Genomic DNA, 23197 nt, shown 5'->3' on the forward strand with positions numbered 1-23197 from the left:
AGATAAGCTAAACTATTAAAAAAGAGAAATGGAAAAAGTTCATAATAAAATTCAGTGGTTTTAAAAATAATAGGGAAATTATCGATCAATTTGTGCAAAAGGGTATGAAAGTATAAAAAGACATAAAAAAAATATTAAAAAAAAAAAAAAAAAAAGGATAATAATACATAACAATCCTTCCCCCTCTCGCCATTTCCTTTCAAAAAGAATGTCTCTTTTAAAAAACCGTTTTAGCTGCGTTTTACTTTATATTCAGTTCTGTTGTGCATAAAAAATGATGAGTATAAATTCTGCAATATTTTCTGTGTACAATGGGAAAAAACTTTTTCTTTTTTTTACCGACTTCGTCTTTGTATCATTAAGAGAATAAAAGATTATCATTTCACGTCACAAGATGTAATTTCACAAAAATATGTGCCTCTGCGCCCATGTATATGTATTATACGGTACACACATACATACAAACATACATACACATACATACGTCGTTTAATGTAAAGCCATAAAGGAAAAGAGTCTTTCAAAATTTCGTAATTTTGGCATGTTTCATTCTTAATTTTGTGGAGAATGAACCAAAGGGGGAGAAAAACAAAATAAAGGTACATATAAGGTATATAAGTGGTACATAAGTGCTACATATGTGTTATGGAAAAAAAAAAATTTTTCTTATCAATGCTAATACCCATATGTGCCTATTCACATAGCTGCAAAGGTAAACGTTTGGACGTTTCCACCAGGTAAGGCGGGCAAAAGCTCTAATTTTTGAGCTCTCCTGTATTATAAAATTTATTTTCGTGTATAGTCAATTTGGATGGTATAACGAGGTCCGAATGAAAGGACTGAATTTCTTTTAGAAAAATATATCTTAGCTGAGTCTCAGATAATATCATCCAGTCATCGAAAGGAAGTATAATTTTTTCTGTAGAAAATTTTTCTAAATGTTTTTTTCTCACGTCTTTTAAATATGGGTGACTCAAAGCATTATCTATGGTAATTCTTTTTTTTGCATTAAACCTTAACATAGATTCTAGCAAATCAATTCCTTCCTCAGATATAGAAGGAAATTTATTTTTTAAGTCAATACCTTCTCGAGGAGGGAATAACTTAATATATTTAATGACTTCGTCTTTATTAATACTTTTCAAATCATCTTCTGTTGGGGTACCTATTACATTAAAAATAACATTTAACTGATCTCTGTTACTTTTTTCATGTACTTTTTTAGAATTGTGATCAGGTGACAAAGGAAAACAAGACGATCCAGGAAATAAGGGGAAACGGTTCGTTGGATTGTTTATATGACATTTCATCATATTTAATAACTCTGCAAATATGCATCCAGTTGACCATATATCAATAGATTTTGTGTAATTTTCTTGAAGTAAAATGAGTTCAGGTGCTCTATACCATCTTGTAACTACATGGCTCGTTAACTGTTTTTTTAAATTTTTGTTATGAGGACCTGGCTCTTCATTTTCTTCTTTTTCTTCTACATCTTTAACGATATGGATGTCTTGCTCATAATTTATTGTTCTAGCTAGTCCAAAATCACATATCTTAACTGAGCAGTCTTGATTCAATAAACAGTTAGCTGGTTTTAAATCCCTATGTATAATACCTGACTCGTGAATATATTTTTCTCCTAATAACAAATTGTATAAAATAGTTTTTACATGTTCTTCTGTTAAATATATGGGTGTTTTAAATAATTTCTTTAAATCAGAATCTGCTATTTCTAAGACTATATATAACTCGTCAAATTTTAATAAATCTTCAGGTACTACCAAATCGCAGAGTCTTATAACATAATCACTATTCAATCTATTTAATATAGTTATTTCTCTTAATATTCTTTTACAATCTATTAGATCTTCAAACATTCTGTTTACCTTCTTAATAGCTACATTCTTATTTGTATTTTTATCATATGCTAAATATACGTAACCATAAGAACCACGTCCTATCAAATGTTTAATTTCATAATTATCAGGAACTCGCACATTTTTTATAATAGCCTCTTTTATATTTATTTTCTCTTCTTTACCTTTTCCATTTTTGTTCTCATAATTATCGCTTCTTTTTTTTTTTTTTTCAACGACGCTGCATTGCTTTGCAACATTATTCGTTTCGTTTTCTTCTGACTCATTCTTATTCTTAAATTCGCACATTACCTCTTCCTTTTCTTCTCTCTCTTCTCCATTACCAGAAATATTTTTCTTTTTCAGTGTTGACGTTTTAGTAGAAGTGCTTTTTTTCTTCAAGTTTTTTTCCTCCGAATCGACAGTATAACACTCCTTCTTTTTTTTCAGCATTTTAGGGATATACACTCATTTAGGGGAAAAACAGGAAAATAGCGGAAAATGAAAAAAAACGGGAGAAAAAATGAGCCAAATGATACGTGATAAGATATCTGAAATGACAGGCGGTAATATGGTCAAAATAACGGGCTACAAAATAAGAGACAAATAAACGAAGAGAAAAGTAACGAAGTGAAAGGACAAACTGGTAAGAGGTAAAATGATTGTGATTGTACCCTCGAAGCAGTAACTTTGGGAAGAAAAAAAAAATTGCTATGTTAATAAAAAGTTTAATTTTTTGTTAGTTTTCTCATTTCTTATATATTTGCATTTCTCTATATAGATTATTCTAAGGGTGTACACATAGCATTTTTTCATAAGAATAGCTTTTTCTAAAAGTAATAATTTGTTATTTATCAATATAAAAGGAAAATAAAAAAAATAAAAAAATTCATTAAAAAGTTCATTAGAATATACAATAAAAAATTATTTCACAAAAAATAATATAAATATAATGCACATTTTATTTTACTCGTAAGGCGAAATTCGTCAGTTCATTATATACATATGTATTTTTATAAGACAAATGTGGAAGTTAATAAAAACTAACATTTAGTACAATTACAAGAAATAGAGATATTAAATATGCATACAAACATATTAAAAGAGAAGAAGTTAATAGCATTCAAGTATTTCAAAACAGGTAAAAGCTTCTGAAAGTAGGAATGTAAAAATGAGTAATTTTATGTGAATTATGCTTTACACGGGGAAAAGATAAATAATTAATCCCCCATTATTTGAGCATTTTCCACAATTTTGTGCAATTTTGTTGTGAAAGGGGAATAATGTGTGCTCATAGAGCTATATAAACAGTACATTTGTATATGTACATATTTATATACATGTACAAATACGTATATTTATTCATATTGTATATGTATCTATATATAAGGGCGTACCATTTTATATTAAGTAAAGAATATACAGGATGCCCACTTGAAATTTTCTTTCCTTGCTTACCATAATTTAGAGAGGCGCTAATATATAGATATGCCGAGAAACAATGTCTTGTTTTCGAAAGAAAATTTATTTTTGTTCCCATTTAAGTAAAATTGCATGTTCCTTGTATACGTTAGTTCCATTATTCTTTATTTTGCTTTTTTTTCGTTCATTTTTTGTACATTTCTTTCTCAAATTTTGTTCATTTTATTTTCTCATTTTGTTCTGATTTTTTTCTCATCTTTTGTTGATTTTTTTCTCATCTTTTGTTGATTTTTTTCTCATCTTTTGTTGATTTTTTTCTCATCTTTTGTTGATTTTTTTCTCATCTTTTGTTGATTTTTTTCTCATCTTTTGTTGATTTTTTTCTCATCTTTTGTTGATTTTTTTTTTCATATTTTGATAATTTCTTTTTCATTTTTCGTTGATTTTTTTTTCATTCTTCTGTTTATCTTTTTTTTAAAAGGACAACTAAGCATTTGATGTTGTTCTGTAAATGAATCCTTGTAAATGCTAGAGCTTTGATGTGTGAGCATTGTGAAATGTAATAAGTAAGATAAACGATTTATACATTCACGCACCTTTTTCTCATTTATATATTTATAATATCCAACTATATAGGTTGTTATACTAATCAAAACATACTTTCCGTTTACACAATTCGGTAAGAAATTGTTATCTAAGTGTAGATAGAAGTGTTTTCATTATACAAAGTATATTTAAAAAATATTTATATCAAGCACGGTTATAATTAAAACTTGGAAAATAAATAAACATTTTGTTTATACGTGTGTAATATTATTGCTTGTTCATACTTTACAGTGCACATCTCACATTTTACATGTCAAATTTTTTATTATCTACGATTCACTTATAGTTATAGCATTGGAGTTACGTTTCGCTGCCCCATTAATTGTGTCAACAACTAGGTCGTGCGTTGTAATATCCGAGCTTGTAGGTATATAAATACATGCTGGTACATACATATATATATAGGCACATATGTAACGTTTTTTCGTGGTATATTTCTGTTTGTCCATATAAAAACATCCTTCGCATTGACTAGAATGAAAAAAGTTATATTAGACAAGGGGAATAAGTATCCTCCTGATTTTGTAAAATTGATATATAAAAGGACGAAATAAACCAAGACCAAAAAAAAAAAAAAAAAAAAAAGACTTTAATAAAACAGTAGCAATAGAAGTAATCCTTTTTCTCATTACTGTAACATAGTATCAACGAACAATAGGTGAAAAAAATTACCCTAGCTTTTTTACATAAACGAATTATCTGATTGGTATCAGCTTGACGTTGTTGCTGTGCCCTTGTGTAAACAATATAAGGGATTTTCTAATGCTTTGCATTTGAAGAAGGAAAATTGCTTTATTTACACAAAAGAGAGCGCATATTTATTTCGTTTTTAAATACTAATATAGAAACGAATGCACATTTTCGAAAAAAATAATGTTTTCCTTTAAAAAATTGTTAACGTGTTATACTAAAGTAAGTATATGGTTTTGCTATTATTTACCGGTTAGTTACTTTGGAACAATATATTTACCTTCGATAACGCTTTTTTTTATTTTTGGGATAAAAAAAAAAAACAATGCCGCGCGTAATGAAGATTAAGTTTATCCATTAACTTTGTAACGTTTTAACTTTTTTTTTTTTTTTATCCTACTATCCCTCTCTCTATCTCTATCTCTAAATTTATAACATTTGAGATGAATTTATAATCTTTGAAAAAAGGAAAAAAAAAAAAAAAATTCTTATGTTACCCCTACATTTCATTCTTTAAAAGACAGCATCAAGTTTCAAGTTATATCCGTCCTCTAGTGTATACAGTATGTATTATTTTTTCTTCTTTTAGATTTACAAAAATGATAACAGAATATATATTTTTCAAAAATAAAAAGTAAGAAAGTTTTTTTTTTTTTTTTATTTATTTATTTTTTTTAAATACTTTATATTACCACAAGAAGAGAAATGCTTGCTGTTTTCAAATTTCGTAAGAGACGATAGAGATGCGTGTTAATGGAAAAGAAAAAATGTGCTTAATGAGTAGATAATTCTGCGCAAAATACTGTCAATATGTAGTAGTAAAATTAAAGCAGCCCAAGGCACATATATTAACTCACTGTCATTGCACATGTGCATTTTCGTATACCTGATGACGTGTTAACATAATTCGCATATACACATCCTCTCAAGTTCTCATAAACTCGTGTACGCATATATACATACATACATATATACACACATACATATGCACGTACACACATGCATACATACCCGCATATACGCATGTAAAAATATAATTGCGAATTTTCCAGTTCATACTAACCCCAGCACCCTTAGCAGCAAATACAAAAAAAACCAAGTACCTCAAAAAACTTTCCATAAGAAATATACGATAATAGAATGGAAACAAGCATCAAAAGCAACATAAAAAATACTGAGGTTAATGAAAATGAAAAAAGTAGCAAGGAAGAGAATAAGGTAAATATGGAAGGCTTTCGTTTTTTCGCAAATACATGTGAAGAAAAATTAAAAGTCTTTTTAGAGAATTTTTTTTGTAATAAAAGCCGCGAAGAGTTACACTATGTAGAAGAAAAACAGGACAAGCTAAACCATGGAACTGCTTATGATAATAGTAGTAGTAGCAAAAATAATAGTAACAGTTTTCTTGACAGTAACGATATTTGTGCAGATAATGACTCTTCAAAAGAAAATGAAGACAACAATTTTGAAAAAAATAAACTTAGTAAAAGCAACTACGATAAAATAGCTATCAATTTGGCGGATGAGGTCGAACAATTTATGAAGTCCTTCGTCAATGAAAGGTACAAAATTGTTGTGCAGGCGATTATTGGGGAAAACAAAAAACAGGGGGTAAAATAAAAATATAAAAAAAAATAAATGCATAAATAAATGCATAAATAAATGCATAAATAAATGCATAAATAAATGCATAAATAAATGCATAAATAAATACATAAATAAATACATAAATAAATACCTAGAAGGTGAAACCTTTCTTTTTTAATAATACACGTGTGCAAAAAAAAGGAGGTACAGTGAAATAAAAGCCTCTTTTCTATATCCATCACGAAGTTCTAATTGTAAATATCAAAAAATTTTCTTTTTTTTTTATATAAAATATACACTGCATAGGTACACATTGCTTCCAAATCGCTCTGGAATGTTGAAACGGACAATTACATTTCCGCAAAATATATCAACGATTTCATTTTTGTTACAATTATGGTCTTTCTTCTTTATAACGAGTAAACTGAACGAGGAATAAACATAAGAAAACGTACGAAATGAATGAACAGAAAAGATAAGGTACGAAAAGATAAAAAAAGAATAACACTTTTTTTGGTGAAATTATGGAACCTTTACTTTGTGTGTACCTTGCAAGTTCAGTTCAGTCATTTTTATTTTTTCTTCATTTTCATCCGCTTTTTCTTTTTTTTTTTTCCTGTTTTTTTTTTTTTTTTTTTTTTTTTTCTGTTTTTTCTTTTTTTTTCTTTTTTTTTCTTTTTTCTTATTTTTCCTTGATCCTCAACTTTGTGTTAATTTTCAAAACCACTCGTAGGAACAACTTTTCCTTAATTAACAACATAAAATCAAAGATAAAAAAAAAAAAAAATTAAGGATGAAATTAAAAATAATAAAATAAAAAAAAAAATCTTTAAAAAGGTCAAAGTAAAAAAGAACATTTAAATCCTTTTTTTTTTTTTTTTTAAATATAAATGGGTGTAAAAAGTTAGCTTTAAAAAAAAAAAAAAAAAATCTTAATTCTCTTGAGCCATGCTTTTTTTTTTTTTTTTTTTTTTTTTTAAGCAATATTGTTTACATATGTTTATGTATATATATATTTATATATGAGCATATTTATGTCATATACATTCATATAAGAAAGTACTTATTGTGGCACATTATGGAACAAAATGAAAATATGTTTCCCATATTAATTGTAATGTAAATATATTTTTTTCATTTTCCAAAATATTAAAAGTCTCTATATTACAAGACTCCTATAAATTGTTTACAACTCCAAATGCAAAAGATATTAACTCGTCATTAGTAATATAGAGCAAGGGCAACAGAAAAAGAAAAACAAAAAACATACCATGTGCGCTAAATTTATTTATTTTATTTTATTTTTTTTTTTTTCAGTTCTTTTTACATAATAACTCGAAAAAAAGAAATCATTCTAACCAAATTTTGCCTTTTTATGTATGTTTGCCTGCCTATATATATATATATTATATATATGTGAGCATATACTTAAAATCAGTTTTTGTGGGCAAAAAAAAACTTGACACACACGTATTTTTGCAATTCGAATATATGAGCTTTAAGTGTAATTGTTTTATATTTATAATACTCATGATTACTGTCATATTTACACATACACATAAGAGAGTACCTTCATAAGTTCCCTTTTGTAATTTTTTTTTTTTTTTTTTTTTTTTTTTTTTTTTTTGTAATTTTGTTGTGATTAATTTTACATTCATGATAATATGCTTCTTTTTTACTTTTGAAAGACATACTTATAATTTCATACAATTTTTTACAAATTAATTTGAATGAAAAATTTTAATTTATTCGATTTTTTTTTAAAGAGAATTGGTATAATCTCAATAAAGTTTATTCATCTTTCAACTTTGTTTTTAGCCTTTAATTCAAATATATTTTTGCTATTCATACCTACACATATGATCGCTTACGCATGCACAAATACATATATATATGTATATATGTGCAGAATATTTGCCATTTTAATGGGCACATATTATCGTAAATCGCAAGTAAAAAATTATACAAATATGTACATATATACATACACATATATATGTACACACACACAAGCATAGGCATATACGCATATGCATGTACTACTTACACGTTCTTTTAGCAGTGATATTTTAAAATATTCGTGTCTGAAGAATGTTCATATCGATGTTAACGTGAATGCTAACACCTCTTTCTTCTCGCACCTTACTTTTTTTTTTTTTTTTTACGTTTTCCGTTTTTTTCATTACTCTTTTTTTTTTTGTTTTACTTTTTCTTTTTCTTTTTTTTTGTGTTTTAAATGTTGCATTTTTTAAATGAACTAGCAGGCTTGTTAATTTATTACTAGTTTGTGCATGTACATTTTAAATATATCTGTAAATCCGTTTTCCCTTTATATTTTATGTAATAATTTCTTTCATTTAATATTCGGGTGAAAATGAGTAACATTCATACCTTAGCAGATTATAGAGACGAGTACTCCGAAAACCTACCACTAAATAGAAGTATGAAAATGAAAAAGTAGAAAACATGCACATTCGAGGACGCACACGTCCACATATATATATATATATATAGCTTCCATTTTTGCGCTAGTTCATGCTAGTGACCATTCATCATAAAAATTAACCCATCTTCATAACGCTTTTTATAAATATGTTCATATGTACGTGCACAAATGTACACGCAGATATTTTTTCCTACCTAACTTTTAAAGCACCAGGGTACTATGAATCCCAGAGTAGTTTCGTACAAAGATCAAAACCGATTGATGTGGTTAATTTAATTTTTCCACACTTTACCTGGAAAAGTTTTATCATGGTTGTGTCAATTACTCAAATCATCGTTTTTATTATATCAATTAGTATTAAACCTTCGGATTTTTTAACACCTTCTGGTATGTTCTGCATATATTTATCTGTCCATCTGTAAATATATATATGAACAGCATAAAATTAGAAAGAGAAAAGGGAAAAGTGAAATGTAAATAATAAATAAAATTAAGTAGTGAACCTTATAGCAGTCTAATTTTACCTAGTAAAAATGTAGAGCAAATGTTGCTTTTCTGAAAAAGGAAGCAAATATTACAATAGAAAAAGAAAAATGAAAAAAAAAAAAAAAAAAAAAAAAAAAAAAGCACAAAAAATGGAAAAAATCTTCGCATTATAAATCACAATACGTTCACCTTTTAAATCATACCCAATTCCCCTATTCCCTTTTTACAGACGATTTATTAATAACACTAGGAGCAAATGTTGCTTCAAGAATAAAGAGAGGAGAAATTCACAGATTGATATTACCAATATTTTTACATGCAAATATATTTCACACATTTTTTAATGTCTTTTTCCAATTAAGGATGGGTTTTACACTTGAGAAAAATTACGGTATCTTAAAAGTTGCAATACTATATTTTGTAACAGGTATATATGGAAACATTTTATCATCAGCTGTTACCTACTGTCCAATAAAAGTTGGTGCTAGTACTTCAGGCATGGGATTACTTGGTATAGTTACCTCCGAGTTGGTATTATTATGGCATATCATTAGACATAGAGAAAGGGTAGTATTTAATATAATATTTTTTTCGTTAATTTCTTTTTTTTATTATTTTACATTTAACGGATCGAACATTGACCACATTGGCCATTTGGGAGGCTTACTCTCGGGTAATTCTCACCACAAAGAAAAAAAAAAAAAAAAAAAAAAAAAAAGAAAAAAAAAAAATTATGAATGAAAGAAATTAGGAAAGAAAGAAATTATGAAATTAAGAAATAAAGATATAAAGAAACGTAGAAATAATAAAATAATGAAATAACGCAAGTCCTGCACAAATACAGTTATGCTACTGTAGCCTGCGCATGTTCACCTAATTTCACGCAATTTTAACATTCTCTGCATTATTCATTAATTCGCCATGTTTTGCATTATTTTGTATAATACTCTATATAATATTATATTGGGCATTATTTGAATTTCCTTTACCTTTTTTTTTTTTTTTTACTTTACCAGGTTTATCAATCGGTATACTATACAATGACCAAATGGAAAATAAGCCCTCCTGGTACAACCATATGAAAAATGCATCATATGCTACATTGGTACTGCTAGCACTTGTTCCACCAGTTATTTTACTTACCGTTCCGCGCACCTGTTAATTCGTAATTATATGTGTACATACATTACATGTATATATATATATATATATATATATATATATATTACTTATACAACCTATTTGTGCATGTTAAGAGTATATACATGCATACAGGGAGTATGTCCATTATAAGCAGCATTATAACATGTGTATGTATTACTTTCTTCAAAAGATTATAAAAAAAAATTACATACGGATAAATAAATATATGCACAAAAAAATACAAAAAAAAAAAAAAAAGTACAAAAATACGAAAGTACTATCTTTAATTTGTTTTCTTCGTTTTTACCTTTTTTTTTAATTTCTGATCATAAAAAAAAAATAATAAATTTTTAAGCTTAAATATTTATTTATTTCCAGTAATTTTTTTTTTTATTTTTCTTCCTTTTTTTTTGTAATACTTTTTTTGTTAAATTTAAAATATACAGAATAAACTTGCAATTTTAAAATGAATATTTTCATGACTATATATAAATATATATACAACATTTGCATATATATCTAGATATAATATTAATTAAAAACTATCATTTGAAAATTAATAAAAACGCACAAGCACTTTTAAAGTGTGTAGTCTGCCTATGCACAAACAAAGGAATAAAATTTGTTGCACGCATTTCCATCAAAACAAATCATAAAAACAAAAAAAAAAAAATTGAAAAAGAAAGAAAAAGAAAAAGAATGTAAACATGAATGAGAGTGCAAATGAACAAAAAGGTTGAACTCTTACACTTATCCGCAAAAATGTAGCTAATTTATTGCTTTCAACCTTTTCCCGTTCCTTTTTATTTTCATTATAATCCATATTACGCAGAACAAATAGCCATTTCCTTTTCCTTTTGCTTATCCTCTTCTCTTTTTTTTTTTTTAAACTTTTCAAAAATTAACGTATTACTGAATAACTTTCTTTTTTGTTTTTCTATTTTTCATCATGTTTTTAAGAAACAAACAAATTTTTATAATTTACTTAAAAAAATATATAAGGTAAAAAAAATCAAATAACAAAAAAAAAGGAAAAAAAAAAAAAAGGTAAGAAAGTAACAAATAATGATATGTACATACAGTAATCACATAATTTTAGGCTAAACCGTTCTTAATAAGATCTTCAGCTTTCAGCCTTAACTTCCTTATGCTCTTTTTTTTTAGTACACCAATTTCGTTAAAGGCAATATACATTAATTTATCACATTCCACCTACGAATATTTGCAAAATGGAAATACAAATTAGCTTATATATAGTATATATATTCTATATACACTTCTTATATAAGCAATATTCATCCAATTCTTTTTCCTCATTTTTTTTTTTTTTTTCATACCATATTTTTGGTGGTTTCCTTAAATAACAATAAGATGGATTCTAATGAATTTAGCTCAACTAATTTTTCTTGATTCATTTTAAACAATGCTAAAGTAATTCTGAATATTATTTTATCGCCTTCATAGAATAGGCAGTCCCAAATACGTAACGTTGTCGTTATCTGCAATGGGACACACATAAATAGAAGGAAAAAAAAGAAATTAGTAAAATGAAAAAAATGGGTACATGGTAACAACAAATATATACTATTCACGAACAGTGAAACATTATACACACATCCAGTAAAAACATTTCAAAATGCGTATGCCATTTTTCATATAAATTACATTTTCATATTAAGCAACATTTAAATATGCATGCGTATAAATATACATAACTATATATAACCATCTGTATACATTTTATAACATATTCCAAACGAATTCAACGGTCTTTTTTCTTTTTTTTTTTTATTTTATCGTTTTATTGATTTATACTTCTATTGTTTATCGTTTTATTATTATTATATATATTTTTTTTTTTAAATATTCACCGGAAAAGCCGTACAAAATAAACACAAAAGCCATTCTGAACATATCCAGGATAGATCAACATCCAATTCTCTATTGTAACACGAGGGAAAATATATATATATGTATACGCCCTTCGGGTCTTACTATTTCAAATTATTCATTGATGAAGATCTTGCATACATTTACATTATATATACATTATATACATAAATATCATATATATTTATGGTACATATATATATGTTATACAAATTTATATATATATATGTGTGTACGTATACACACACGGTGCAGTGTACATACTTTAAGCGCAAGTGTACTTCCGGCAATTTTGTTCTAACCAACTCTTCTATAACAATAATATCCCTGCGTAATCCTCTCATTTCGTTGTTGTAATAATCTAAATGGGGAAATATGCATAGCAATATTATTCGTGCACAAATATTTCTCTTTAAATATGAATAAAAATTATTTTAAAACAAAAAAACAAACGTTCATATCATGCATTCATATAAGCACATACATAAGCACATGTATATCCCACAGGCTAACCACTTATGTTAATTTTCTCATGAGAGTAATCCGAATCAATTAACTGAACAATAGACCAAAAGGACAATTCCTCCTTTAAAAATATTAGTGCAATGGCAGCGATAAAATTCATGCTCTACCAATAAAAATAAAATAAAAACAATCGTAAAAATAATTGCAATAGAATAGTCATAAAAATAATCACAACAAAGGGAACGACCATAAAAATAATAGCAATAAAAGTAACAATATCAAAAATAACGATTCAAAAAAGGAATTCAACTGATTATAAGCACTTATGTTGGTAACGAAAATCTCATAGATTGTACAGGAAAAAATTGAAAATATGTAATATGTACTGACATAATAAAATATTCCTTCATACGTATATATATATATATATATCTTATACTCTTTAACCTTTCATTTTGAACAATATAAAAAAAAATATATATATAGTTTACCTGACAATAATTTATTTTGGGCTTATAAACCGCAAAGGCATGTAGAACATTCCTTAACTGAATTAACCCTGGGGAGTTCATTCGATACTTCAAAAAAAAAAAAAAAAAAGTTTGGTGTATAAAAGGTTATATTTTAAATATACACATATATATATATATGTCATTTTAAAAAAATACAGAGAGAAAAAAAAAAAAATCAAACTACACACACGTTTTTATTATGCGGAAAGGTTCGTATAATATCCAGCTCAATTTGGCTTAGCACCTTTGGCTCTAATTCACTGTTTAAACATCTAAAATTAGGGAGTAAATAAAATGGGATGTAATATAACGGGAATAACATATATTAAATGATTGAAGCAAATTGTATTTTTTTTCGGAGCCAAAAAGCTTTTTAAACAAAAATATAAACATATATTTTTTTTATTTTTTCCCTTACTTTTCGTATATGGTGGGATATTTCAGGTACAACACCATACTATCTAACAGGTATGGCCATATATCGGGCCTGAACAAGGAATTTTATATATATATATATATATGGAACACACATACGTAAAAATGGGTGAATGTAAATATGCATACTAGCTCATTCATTTATATTTAGAAACATCTCTTATGTTGTAATTACTTATTTTTCTTAATATCTGTACGTAACATTTAAGATGATTTCATAACATTTTTTGAGATAATATATATAACAACCTTAATTTATCGGGTATTCCTTTTCTAATTAATGTTTTTAGATAGTAACTTTTTTTTATATCTCTTTTAAAAGTAAAGTATAACTTCCACCTGACCAAAAAGAAATTACAGTAATTTACACGTTTGCACATGAGCATATAACTATATGTGTAGCTGCAAATATGCATAAGCACGTGTATATATATATATATATATATATATATATATATATATATATATATATATGCAGATATATAGACCCTATTTTTCCAGTATAACATGGGTTTAAAATTAACTCATAATATCACCTTTTTTCTATTTTTTTCCTATGCTTTTCTAAGGCTCGCTTATCAGTTGTAGACTCAGCAGTAAATTCTTTATTTTTTTCAAACCCGTAATGATCATATTCGTTATCTGTAAAAGGATTGTAAAGAATGACCTATTTATACTATTGCATAGCAATAAGTACTTTTGTGTTGTTTGAAATTGGCACACACATATATGTATACGTATGTTCACATATATATATATGTGCAGATACTCAGGTATTTTGATAAATCCTCCTCACTATTCATACAATGTTATGCTACTGCTACTATTAGTATTGTTACTTCTACTCATACTACTGTAATTACTTCTTTTTTTCTCTTTTCTTTTTGTAATTCTTAACATACCGCTGTTCGCCGTTAAATAATTGTTTGACTCATTGTTAACATTTGACAAGGCATTATCAGAATCAAAATCAAGATTTTTGTTCAATTTTATCTTGTTTTTTTCTTTGAAGAAATTTATTCTCATTTTTTAAAATGACACTCCCTTAAAAATCATTTTCGACATATTACTTGTACGTATGCGCTTCATGTAAAATAATTCCCTCGTTTGTAAGTTTGACATACGTATATATATACATATATATGTATACATATGTATGTATACATATATGCATTTATATGTACATATTATTTTTAATGTATATATTTTTCCTGCTTGCAATTTTTATGTTATACATTATAAGAAAACTGCTCATAATTTATGTTAATCGTATGTTATATGATTCTTACGTCAAATGCTAAATTATACTACTCTTATATATATATATTTGTTATTCTACTAAAAAACTTTTATACATACAAAAAAATCGTTGTTGATATTACTATTAATGCATTTTTAAATAAAAGTACAACACGCGCTAATTTTACTCCTAAATTTTCCGATTTTTTTTTCATTATATGAAAGTATATTATATGTATATATATTCCTATGTATATGTATTTTCATTTGTATATATATATATGTTAATATTAAACAGGTATATATGTTTATTTACACATATATATACACATACTGTATATTAATTTTTCATATAAACGTTCTGCGCTTATAATGGAAAGCAGCTCGTTATTATATTAGAAGAAGGAATAAAAAATGTAAAACGTAAAATGTCAAATGTAAACTGTAAAATTTAAATTGTAAAATGTAAATTGCAAACCGTAAATTGTATATTATAAATTGTAATATATAAATTGTATAGTACAAATTGTAATACATAAATTGTAAAATATAAAATATAAACTGTAAACTGTAAAATGTAAACTGTAAAATATAAACTGTAAAATGTAAAATGTAAAATGTAAAATGTAAAATATAAAATATAAAATATAAATTATAATATAAAAAACATAAACTGTAAACTGTAAAATGTAAACTGTAAAATATAAACTGTAAAATATAAAATGTAAATTGTAATATAAAAAACATAAATTGTAAAATGTAAAATATAAATTGTAAAATGTAAAATATAAATTGTAAAACGTAAATTATAATTTTTCACCCTAAAGCAAATAATTTACGGCAATTTTTACATAGGGAATTTTTTTCTTAACCTAATGTTCAAAGTTCGTCATTTATACGCATATATAAACATACGTGTACACATATTTATTATATATATACATTACTATATACATACAAAATAATAGTAAATACCAAATTTAAAATCGTTGTGTTATTTTTCCTGCATAAATGGTATAATAAAAAGTTAATGAATAAATCGTGTGCACATGAATTTAAAAAAAAAAAGATATAATGGTTTTTTATGTAAATGTGGTGTATATTTATGCGTTTATACCCATTCATGAAAAAGAAAGATTTAATAAAGGGCAAAGACCATTAAATTAATAAAAAATGAGATAAAATTTTTTGAAGTGCTATTTTTTTATTATGTGTAAAGTTATACGAATAAAAAAAATAAAATATAAAGCGAAATAAACAATATAAAGCATAATAAAGCGTAATGAAGCAGTGAAGCATAGTGAAGCGTAATGAAGCAGTGAAGCATAGTGAAGCGTAATGAAGCAAATTAAAGCATACTAAAGCAAAATGAAATAATATCCCAAAAAAAAAAAAAAAAAATAATAAAAATACGTTAAAATGGAAAGTTTAAAGAATAAAACAATAAAATAGAAAAAAAAAAAAAAAAAAAGACATGCAGAGTAATAGATGAACGGACTAGTTTTTATTTAACGCTTTAGAAGAAATGTTAACTTCATTTTGAAAAAAAAAAAAAATTATGCATTCCACTTAGCCTAAAAGATAAGATACGTATCTATCCATAAATGAAAGGTATTCAAAGGCTTTCGGAATTATAACGTTCTAACGTTAAAATGTCGCAACGGCTCACTGTTACAATGGAGCAACGCCGCAAATCCCCATTTTCTAATATTCCATTTGGGATACGGGTGTGTAGTTATAGAAGTAGTTGGAAATGTGGACATTTTTATTTTTTTTATGATACCAGTTAATATATGGCAAATTCCATCCCTCAAATTGGTCATCAAAATTTCTTCTATCACGCAACGAATAATACCTACACATTCTTATATATTCAAATCTAGTTCTTCTAGCTTTCATTCTTGAAAATTGGTAATAATGTATTTTAGCAATTTTATAATTCATTGACTGTATGATGTCCATCTGTAATAATTTTTCAATAGTTAAGTCAATCGTTTTAACATAATAATGATGATAGGAAAAACATAACCAAACAAGTCTTTTATCCTTTTCTAATATATCAAATACAATTCCACCTTTATACACATTTCTAATATGTGGAATACGCAGTTTTGTTAGATGCCATGATAGCTTTTCGTTAAATAGTCTATCATTGATTTTTTTTTCATGTATGTCCATCATGTATATTTTTTTTAACATTTTTTTTACATATTTTGGTAGGTTATCATAAAAATTTCTTTTCTTATACCTCAGGTAACTTCTTATAATGCAAACCATTTCAAGGGTTTTCTTCTTTTCCTTTATTAATAAAATATTTTCATCATCTTTTATGTCATCGCAAAGTTTTAGAAGTAGCTTATGAATGAGAAACCAATTAATGTAATCTTCTCCCAAAGCCAAATAGGAATATAGCAGCTTTATGCAGTCAGTAGCTGATAATTCTATTTTGAATTTTATTCCATCCATTTTTAATTTTGTATAATCTGCACATATTGCACTGTTTGTTCTCTTCACATCTGCTCCCGGCTCGTCCGTTTTTTCGAAGTTTTCCGTTGTATATATATTGTCACTACAAGTTTGTCTTTTTCCCTCCTTCACCAATTTATCTATGTGACCCTGGTTTGCTAATGTTTTTGGATTATCCATCATTTCATTCAGAGACCCTTGACAAGTCTCATTTGTTACATAAAAAAGAAATGAGTGCAAATTCTCAATTAGCGAATTGTCCATACGGGATAATAAAGTTAAATAAAAAAATGAGTTGACTAGTAAAACATTTGTTTTTAAATTAGTACCCATTTTAATTGAATTTATAACAGTATCAACTATTGAATGATTTTTATAATTTTGATTATACAGAGTTTTTAAAATTAGTAAAATTTCCTCCTCATTCATGATTATATTTTCAGACCTTGAAGTTACATAACAACTGTTCAACATATCAAAAAGAATGGAAAACAATTCATCGTTCATAGCTTTTATACAATTATACACTTCACAGATGGTAAAAATTAAAGTCTTGTTTTTATATTCCTTTGTTAAATTTTTTAATAGGCTTATTAACTTTTCACTTAAGGCAGATATAATATTAAAGTCACGTATATTTTTATAAGATAGAGCCATTATATAAATGAGTATATTTTTTATTTCTTCCTCTGAATTAAATGGAGAATTATTAGGGCTTTCCAAATTTGTCCCTTCTGCCACACTTGCCATATTATCTAATTTCTCATCATATGTCAATTTCAAATAATTATGTAAGTAATAATCTATACGGTTTGTCTTTAAATATTTATTAATAACATTATACAAACTTTTTTCACACTTAAAAAAATTACTCCATCTCATACTCATTTCGTAAATATTTTTTTCTTCACAACTCCTTTTCACATTTAAGTTGATCGAATTGGAATCTATATCATACTCCTTCTTGATATGATTTATTATGTTTTCATTCACCTTGCAACTAAGTATTTCTACTTTACTAGTGGGTACACCAGTACTATAATAATTTTTAAACAAACAACAACATTGTATCTTTGGATGGACAAAATATTGACCATGCAACAGAAGTCTACAAGTCCATTTTATAGATCTTTTAAATATCACATTTGTAAATAAAACTATCATTATAAGTATAATATTCAAAGGTTGCTTTTCTTGTTCGTTAACATGCGCTATCGAGTGGGCTACGCATAAGTTGTACACGGATGTATGCGCATGTATATACATGAACATATGTAAATACACAGAAATGCGTATATATACATATGTGCATATGTGCTTATATGTATGTTTATGTATACATATGCGTACATACCTATTTAGCAATTCACAACAATTTTTATTATACATTCTTCTCTCATGTAAAACGCATATTTTTATGCAAATCGTTTTTTTTTTTTTTTTTTTTTTTTTTTTTTATGTGAAAGTAATTTCACTTTTGGGCATCTAATCTTGATCGATTTACTTTTTTGACTTTTCTTTTTATTTTTTTTCAGTTCTTTTTTTTCGACCCTTGTTTTTACCACATTTTTTTTTAGCATTTTACGCCTCTTTTTTTAACCCTTACTTTCAACCTTATTTTTTTATGTCCTTTTTTGTCCCCTCTTTTTTACCACATTTTTCATCCCTTTATTTCTTCATATCAATTAACCGTTTCATTTATGCATGTATACGAGTGAGCATAATGAATAGTATATGTGATAATTGTACATTTTCATTTTAGTGAAATTAAGATTTTACACTGGCAGGAGAAACATGCCTACGCGTATGCACGAATGCACTTGCCTATTTATGTGCGTTCTTAGCTTATTTGTAGGTACCCACGTACATACATACGTACATACGCAAACACACCCATATCCGCATAATCATATATATACCCATCCGTATTCCCTATCCGTATACCCTATCCGTATAACAATCCTTTTACGTACACATGTAGATAAAGGTACGTACATAAGCGTATGCACATTAGGGAAAAAAGTTCTTCACATTTCACTTTAAGTGCCATGAATGAACAAAATGCTTTGCCAACAAAAAAACAAAAAAAATATAATTGATTTGAAAAAAAAGTTGAACAACACCTTAGTTGTTATTGGCCTAATAATAGAAATGATACTTTCAGATGACAACATTTTAGAGATTGTGAGCATTAACGATATTTATAAAACGATATTTTATGTATTTAGAAGTAGATATAATTGTATATTAAATGAACTAGAATTGTGCGAAGAGAAGAACGAGGGCCTATTACAAAAGGGACACCTACTACAAAGCGAGGAAGATAAAGAAGTCGAAATGGTAAGGGGCTCTGAACTAGTAAGGGACGTCAATACGGTAAAAAATGTCCAAGTAATTAAAGATGCCCATGGGGTAAAAAATGCCCAAGTAATTAGAAACGTCCAAATGGTAAAGGAAATTCGGTTAAAATTTTCTCAAATATTTTATAGTCCCCCCAAAAGGGGATCAGAATTAATGCCTATATCTAACTTAAGATGCATTAAACATGCAATAGCAGGGTGTTTATATATGCATGGGAAAATAACAAGTTCCAAAATATCGTTAAGGAATGTCTTAAATAACATTGATTATAATATATATTTATTAAATAAGTGCGCATATACTACCAAATGTGTAATATCAAAAGAGGAGATTCAAAAATTTACTGTTCATATAAATCATTATGAACCTATTATTAAAGAAAATATTTATCATGAAAAAGAAGAAAGTCTAAAAATGGAAAAACTTAGTTTATATATATTATCTTTTAAATTATCAAATAATATTTTCAAATATTCTCTACTGTATGAATTAATGTTTATTACAAGGTCCCCATTTATAATAAATAAATTTCTTTTTTCAGTTTTTAATGATGTTATATGTATTCCAAATATAAAAGATAAATATAACGATATTGACATTGTTATCTCTTGCATCCTATTTGTCAATCATTTTTTTTATCACATTAATAAACATTGTAAAATAGTCAGATCTCCGTATTTTATGCTAGTCAAAAAGATGTACCTTTCTCAAGTCGAAAAAATTGTTAACATATTTATTCTGCTAAATCCAGTTAATAATCATTTATCTCAAATGAAAAATATTATTTCTCTTACCAAGAAAATTTGTAATTTGTACTCCTTTATCTATTAAGGAATGTCTAATATGTTACAGGGAAAAAAAGGCTTATAATGACGTGAGCTCTCAGACGAGTCTTTTCATCGCCTCTTGTTCGTCCTTTTTAGTAGCTTCCCTTTTTTTTTCGTCACTTTTCGTCTTTTTTTTTTTTTTTTTTTATTGCTTGTTCGTATTTTTCTCTTATTCTTCTTCATATCCATTTTATTATCATTTTTGCCATTACTATTACAATTACTGTAACTATTTCTTTCTTTTTTTTTTTTTTTAGTTAATTTTGCAAATTTTGCGGACACACGCGTTGAGCAGCGTGTTATTTGCTTGATTATGTATTAATACACTAATTTGCTAATTTAATGATTTATTTGTTTACTGATTTATTTGTTCATTGATTTATTTATTTCTTCACCTAATTATTTATCTGTATAACTACCTAGCTATTTATCATTATTATTATTTATTTTTTATTTTTTTTTTTTTTTTTTTTGTTACACCTGCCCATTTTGTAGCATTATAACCACATTAGACATGATATCTGCACATACTTGAAGTTCTCAAAAATTGACGCTTCATTTTAATTAATTTAGTTCTTTTAGCTCAGTTTTAGTTTATTTTAGTTCATTTTGGTTTATCTCATCTTAACATATCTTGTTTTGTTTTATTTTATTTATTTATTATTATTTTTTTTTTTGGTTTTATCTTATCATCCTGAAGTATTATAACTCTACAAATAATTCTGAGGCAAAAAATATTTTCTAAAAGTAACTGCCTTTGTATTCTCCTTTTGTTAATGGTATATCCCTAAAAAGGGGAAACATTATTATGAATATTCCGTTTTACCATTCTAGAATAGGCTACTTATTTAACCAAATTATCCATATCTCACATATGTATTTTCATTTATTATTACTTCCCATCATTTAGACATAATTATAAACATAATTTGTTAAACTATACAATTTTTTATTAAAAAACAAAATTTTTAATTAGTTAATTGTTCGCATAAAAAAGATATATAAATGGCTTAAAAAATAGCATAAAGGTGAAGTAAAAAAAAAAAAAAAAAAAAAAAAAAAACAAATAGGCATGACAAATACACATTTTTATGTTACCCTATTTTTCCTTACACCCCTAGATATCAGTTTTGTTCCTTTTGGTTAAACGTTAATTATACTCTATACTATTTTGTACTGTATTATGCAATATATTTTTTTTTTTTTTTTTTATTCCTATATTACTCAGTCTTTTTGTTCAAACTCTGTAAATTTAATTTTCAATTTTTTATGTGAACAGCTAAGTTATAGTGGTGTAAATACATACACATGTAAGTGTGTAGGCGAGAAATTACTCTCTGTATACAATTTTTTCACTTTCCTAAGTTTGAATATGTTAAACTATAGTAACGATGGAAATATTAATGAATATAAAAAGGAAAAATTAAATTACTTAAAGAAACAGAAAGGGAAGGGGGAAAATAAGGAGAAGGAGGAAGAATATGAAAAAAGCGATGATTCGGATAAACAGATAATGGTTGTAAACAGAAAGATAAAATCCCAAATATTCTTCGAGCCGCATAATAAGAAAAACATAAAGGATATGAATAATAAGATGATAATTAAAAAAAAAAAGACGATTATTTGTCATGAACCAATTGGCGATTTTAAGCATAATAAAAGTAAGCAAATAGGGAATATGTTGACAAAAAATACTTCAAATCCCTCTAATTTTAAAAATGCAGAAAAAGTATTACAAAAAAGTCGTACCTCCTTAATAGTTAAACAAAATAAAATCATGAACAAGTCAGGAATAAATGACAATATAAAAATGGAGGAGAATATCAGAAATAAAAACAACTTACAAAATAATGTTGAAGCGCATGATAAACAAGAAAACGATACCATAGGAAAAAAAACAGATGAGAGCGATAAATGCGTGGACTTACACTTTTCCAGTGAAATTATGAACAGTAAATGTGCTAATTATTGCATCCTGGAGACAAACGCAATAGCTGATGCACATTCCGATAGAATAAAATATAATGACCCAAATGATATGACGGAAGGTAAAATAATCGGTGATAAGGATGACAATAGTCATTATAATAAAGAAATAAATAAAATACAGAGCCACAATAGAGCCAATCAAAACGATAACTCAAATGACTTTTGTTCATACGAAATAGCTAGCCAGTATGTATTACAAGAATGCAAAAAAACACGTAGAGAAGTATGTGAAGAAGTATACGACAAAGAACATGAAGAATGGTATGCATACACTAATGACAAAAAACAACATAACCATTATCATTACGACTACATTGATGAAAAGGTAGAGGAAAAAAGATTTCATATGAACAATAATTATATTTATAAGAAAAATAAAAATAATTATGTTGATAGGGAAAAAGAGTATACTTTTATAGACAAGACAAACGAAAACACCGATTCGGTCATAAAATATGAAGAATTCGAATTAGACGAAATAAATAAGGAGTTAGAACAAATTGTTGAAGAAGAAAATCGTATACAAGAAAAATTAATTTATTTAACCAATAAAGAACTGGACATAGTTATTAAAAGAAGGCAACGAGCGCATAATATATATCTTAATAAAATGGAGAATAGTTGCAAAAAGGATTGCTCCGACGAATATACGTGTTGATATTGCACAATTATAATAACGAAGAAAGTAAATTTAGGAGAAAAAAACAAAAAATTAAAGCTATCCAAATAACTGGTAACCATATGAAAAAAAAAAAAAAAAATTTCTCTTTTTAA

At 26.4% G+C, this 23197-nt stretch overlaps 7 protein-coding genes across 7 annotated transcripts; 4 read left to right on the top strand and 3 right to left on the bottom strand.

The window, feature by feature from the left end:
- Positions 1-755: 755 nt before the first annotated feature.
- MAPK2 (mitogen-activated protein kinase 2, putative) lies at positions 756-2312 on the bottom strand (the record flags this gene model as incomplete). The annotated part of the gene is made up of 1 exon (XM_029004916.1): positions 756-2312. One exon carries the CDS (start codon positions 2310-2312, stop codon positions 756-758), a length of 1557 nt encoding a protein of 518 aa, XP_028861557.1.
- Positions 2313-5717: 3405 nt separating this feature from the next.
- Positions 5718-6587, top strand: PmUG01_09023400 (dynein light chain type 2, putative; the record flags this gene model as incomplete). The annotated part of the gene is made up of 2 exons (XM_029004917.1): positions 5718-6188; positions 6471-6587. 2 exons carry the CDS (start codon positions 5718-5720, stop codon positions 6585-6587), a joined length of 588 nt encoding a protein of 195 aa, XP_028861558.1.
- A 1951-nt stretch (positions 6588-8538) lies between these two features.
- Positions 8539-10258, top strand: ROM1 (rhomboid protease ROM1, putative; the record flags this gene model as incomplete). Its single annotated transcript, XM_029004918.1, has 4 exons — positions 8539-8605; positions 8818-8997; positions 9326-9769; positions 10113-10258. 4 exons carry the CDS (start codon positions 8539-8541, stop codon positions 10256-10258), a joined length of 837 nt encoding a protein of 278 aa, XP_028861559.1.
- Positions 10259-11334: 1076 nt separating this feature from the next.
- PmUG01_09023600 (GTPase-activating protein, putative) lies at positions 11335-14567 on the bottom strand (the record flags this gene model as incomplete). Its single annotated transcript, XM_029004919.1, has 11 exons — positions 11335-11451; positions 11577-11738; positions 12111-12180; positions 12394-12490; positions 12643-12757; positions 13086-13172; positions 13297-13378; positions 13525-13593; positions 13791-13880; positions 14078-14183; positions 14444-14567. The coding sequence occupies 11 exons, from the start codon at positions 14565-14567 to the stop codon at positions 11335-11337; spliced, it is 1119 nt and encodes a 372-aa protein (XP_028861560.1).
- A 1917-nt stretch (positions 14568-16484) lies between these two features.
- Positions 16485-18410, bottom strand: PmUG01_09023700 (conserved Plasmodium protein, unknown function; the record flags this gene model as incomplete). Its single annotated transcript, XM_029004920.1, has 1 exon — positions 16485-18410. One exon carries the CDS (start codon positions 18408-18410, stop codon positions 16485-16487), a length of 1926 nt encoding a protein of 641 aa, XP_028861561.1.
- An 888-nt stretch (positions 18411-19298) lies between these two features.
- PmUG01_09023800 (conserved Plasmodium protein, unknown function) lies at positions 19299-20438 on the top strand (the record flags this gene model as incomplete). Its single annotated transcript, XM_029004921.1, has 1 exon — positions 19299-20438. The coding sequence occupies one exon, from the start codon at positions 19299-19301 to the stop codon at positions 20436-20438; it is 1140 nt and encodes a 379-aa protein (XP_028861562.1).
- A 1368-nt stretch (positions 20439-21806) lies between these two features.
- On the top strand, positions 21807-23081 carry PmUG01_09023900 (conserved Plasmodium protein, unknown function; the record flags this gene model as incomplete). Its single annotated transcript, XM_029004923.1, has 1 exon — positions 21807-23081. One exon carries the CDS (start codon positions 21807-21809, stop codon positions 23079-23081), a length of 1275 nt encoding a protein of 424 aa, XP_028861563.1.
- Between the last annotated feature and the right edge of the window lie 116 nt (positions 23082-23197).

Source organism: Plasmodium malariae, assembly GCF_900090045.1.
Source record: "Plasmodium malariae genome assembly, chromosome: 9".
NCBI lineage: Eukaryota > Apicomplexa > Aconoidasida > Haemosporida > Plasmodiidae > Plasmodium > Plasmodium malariae.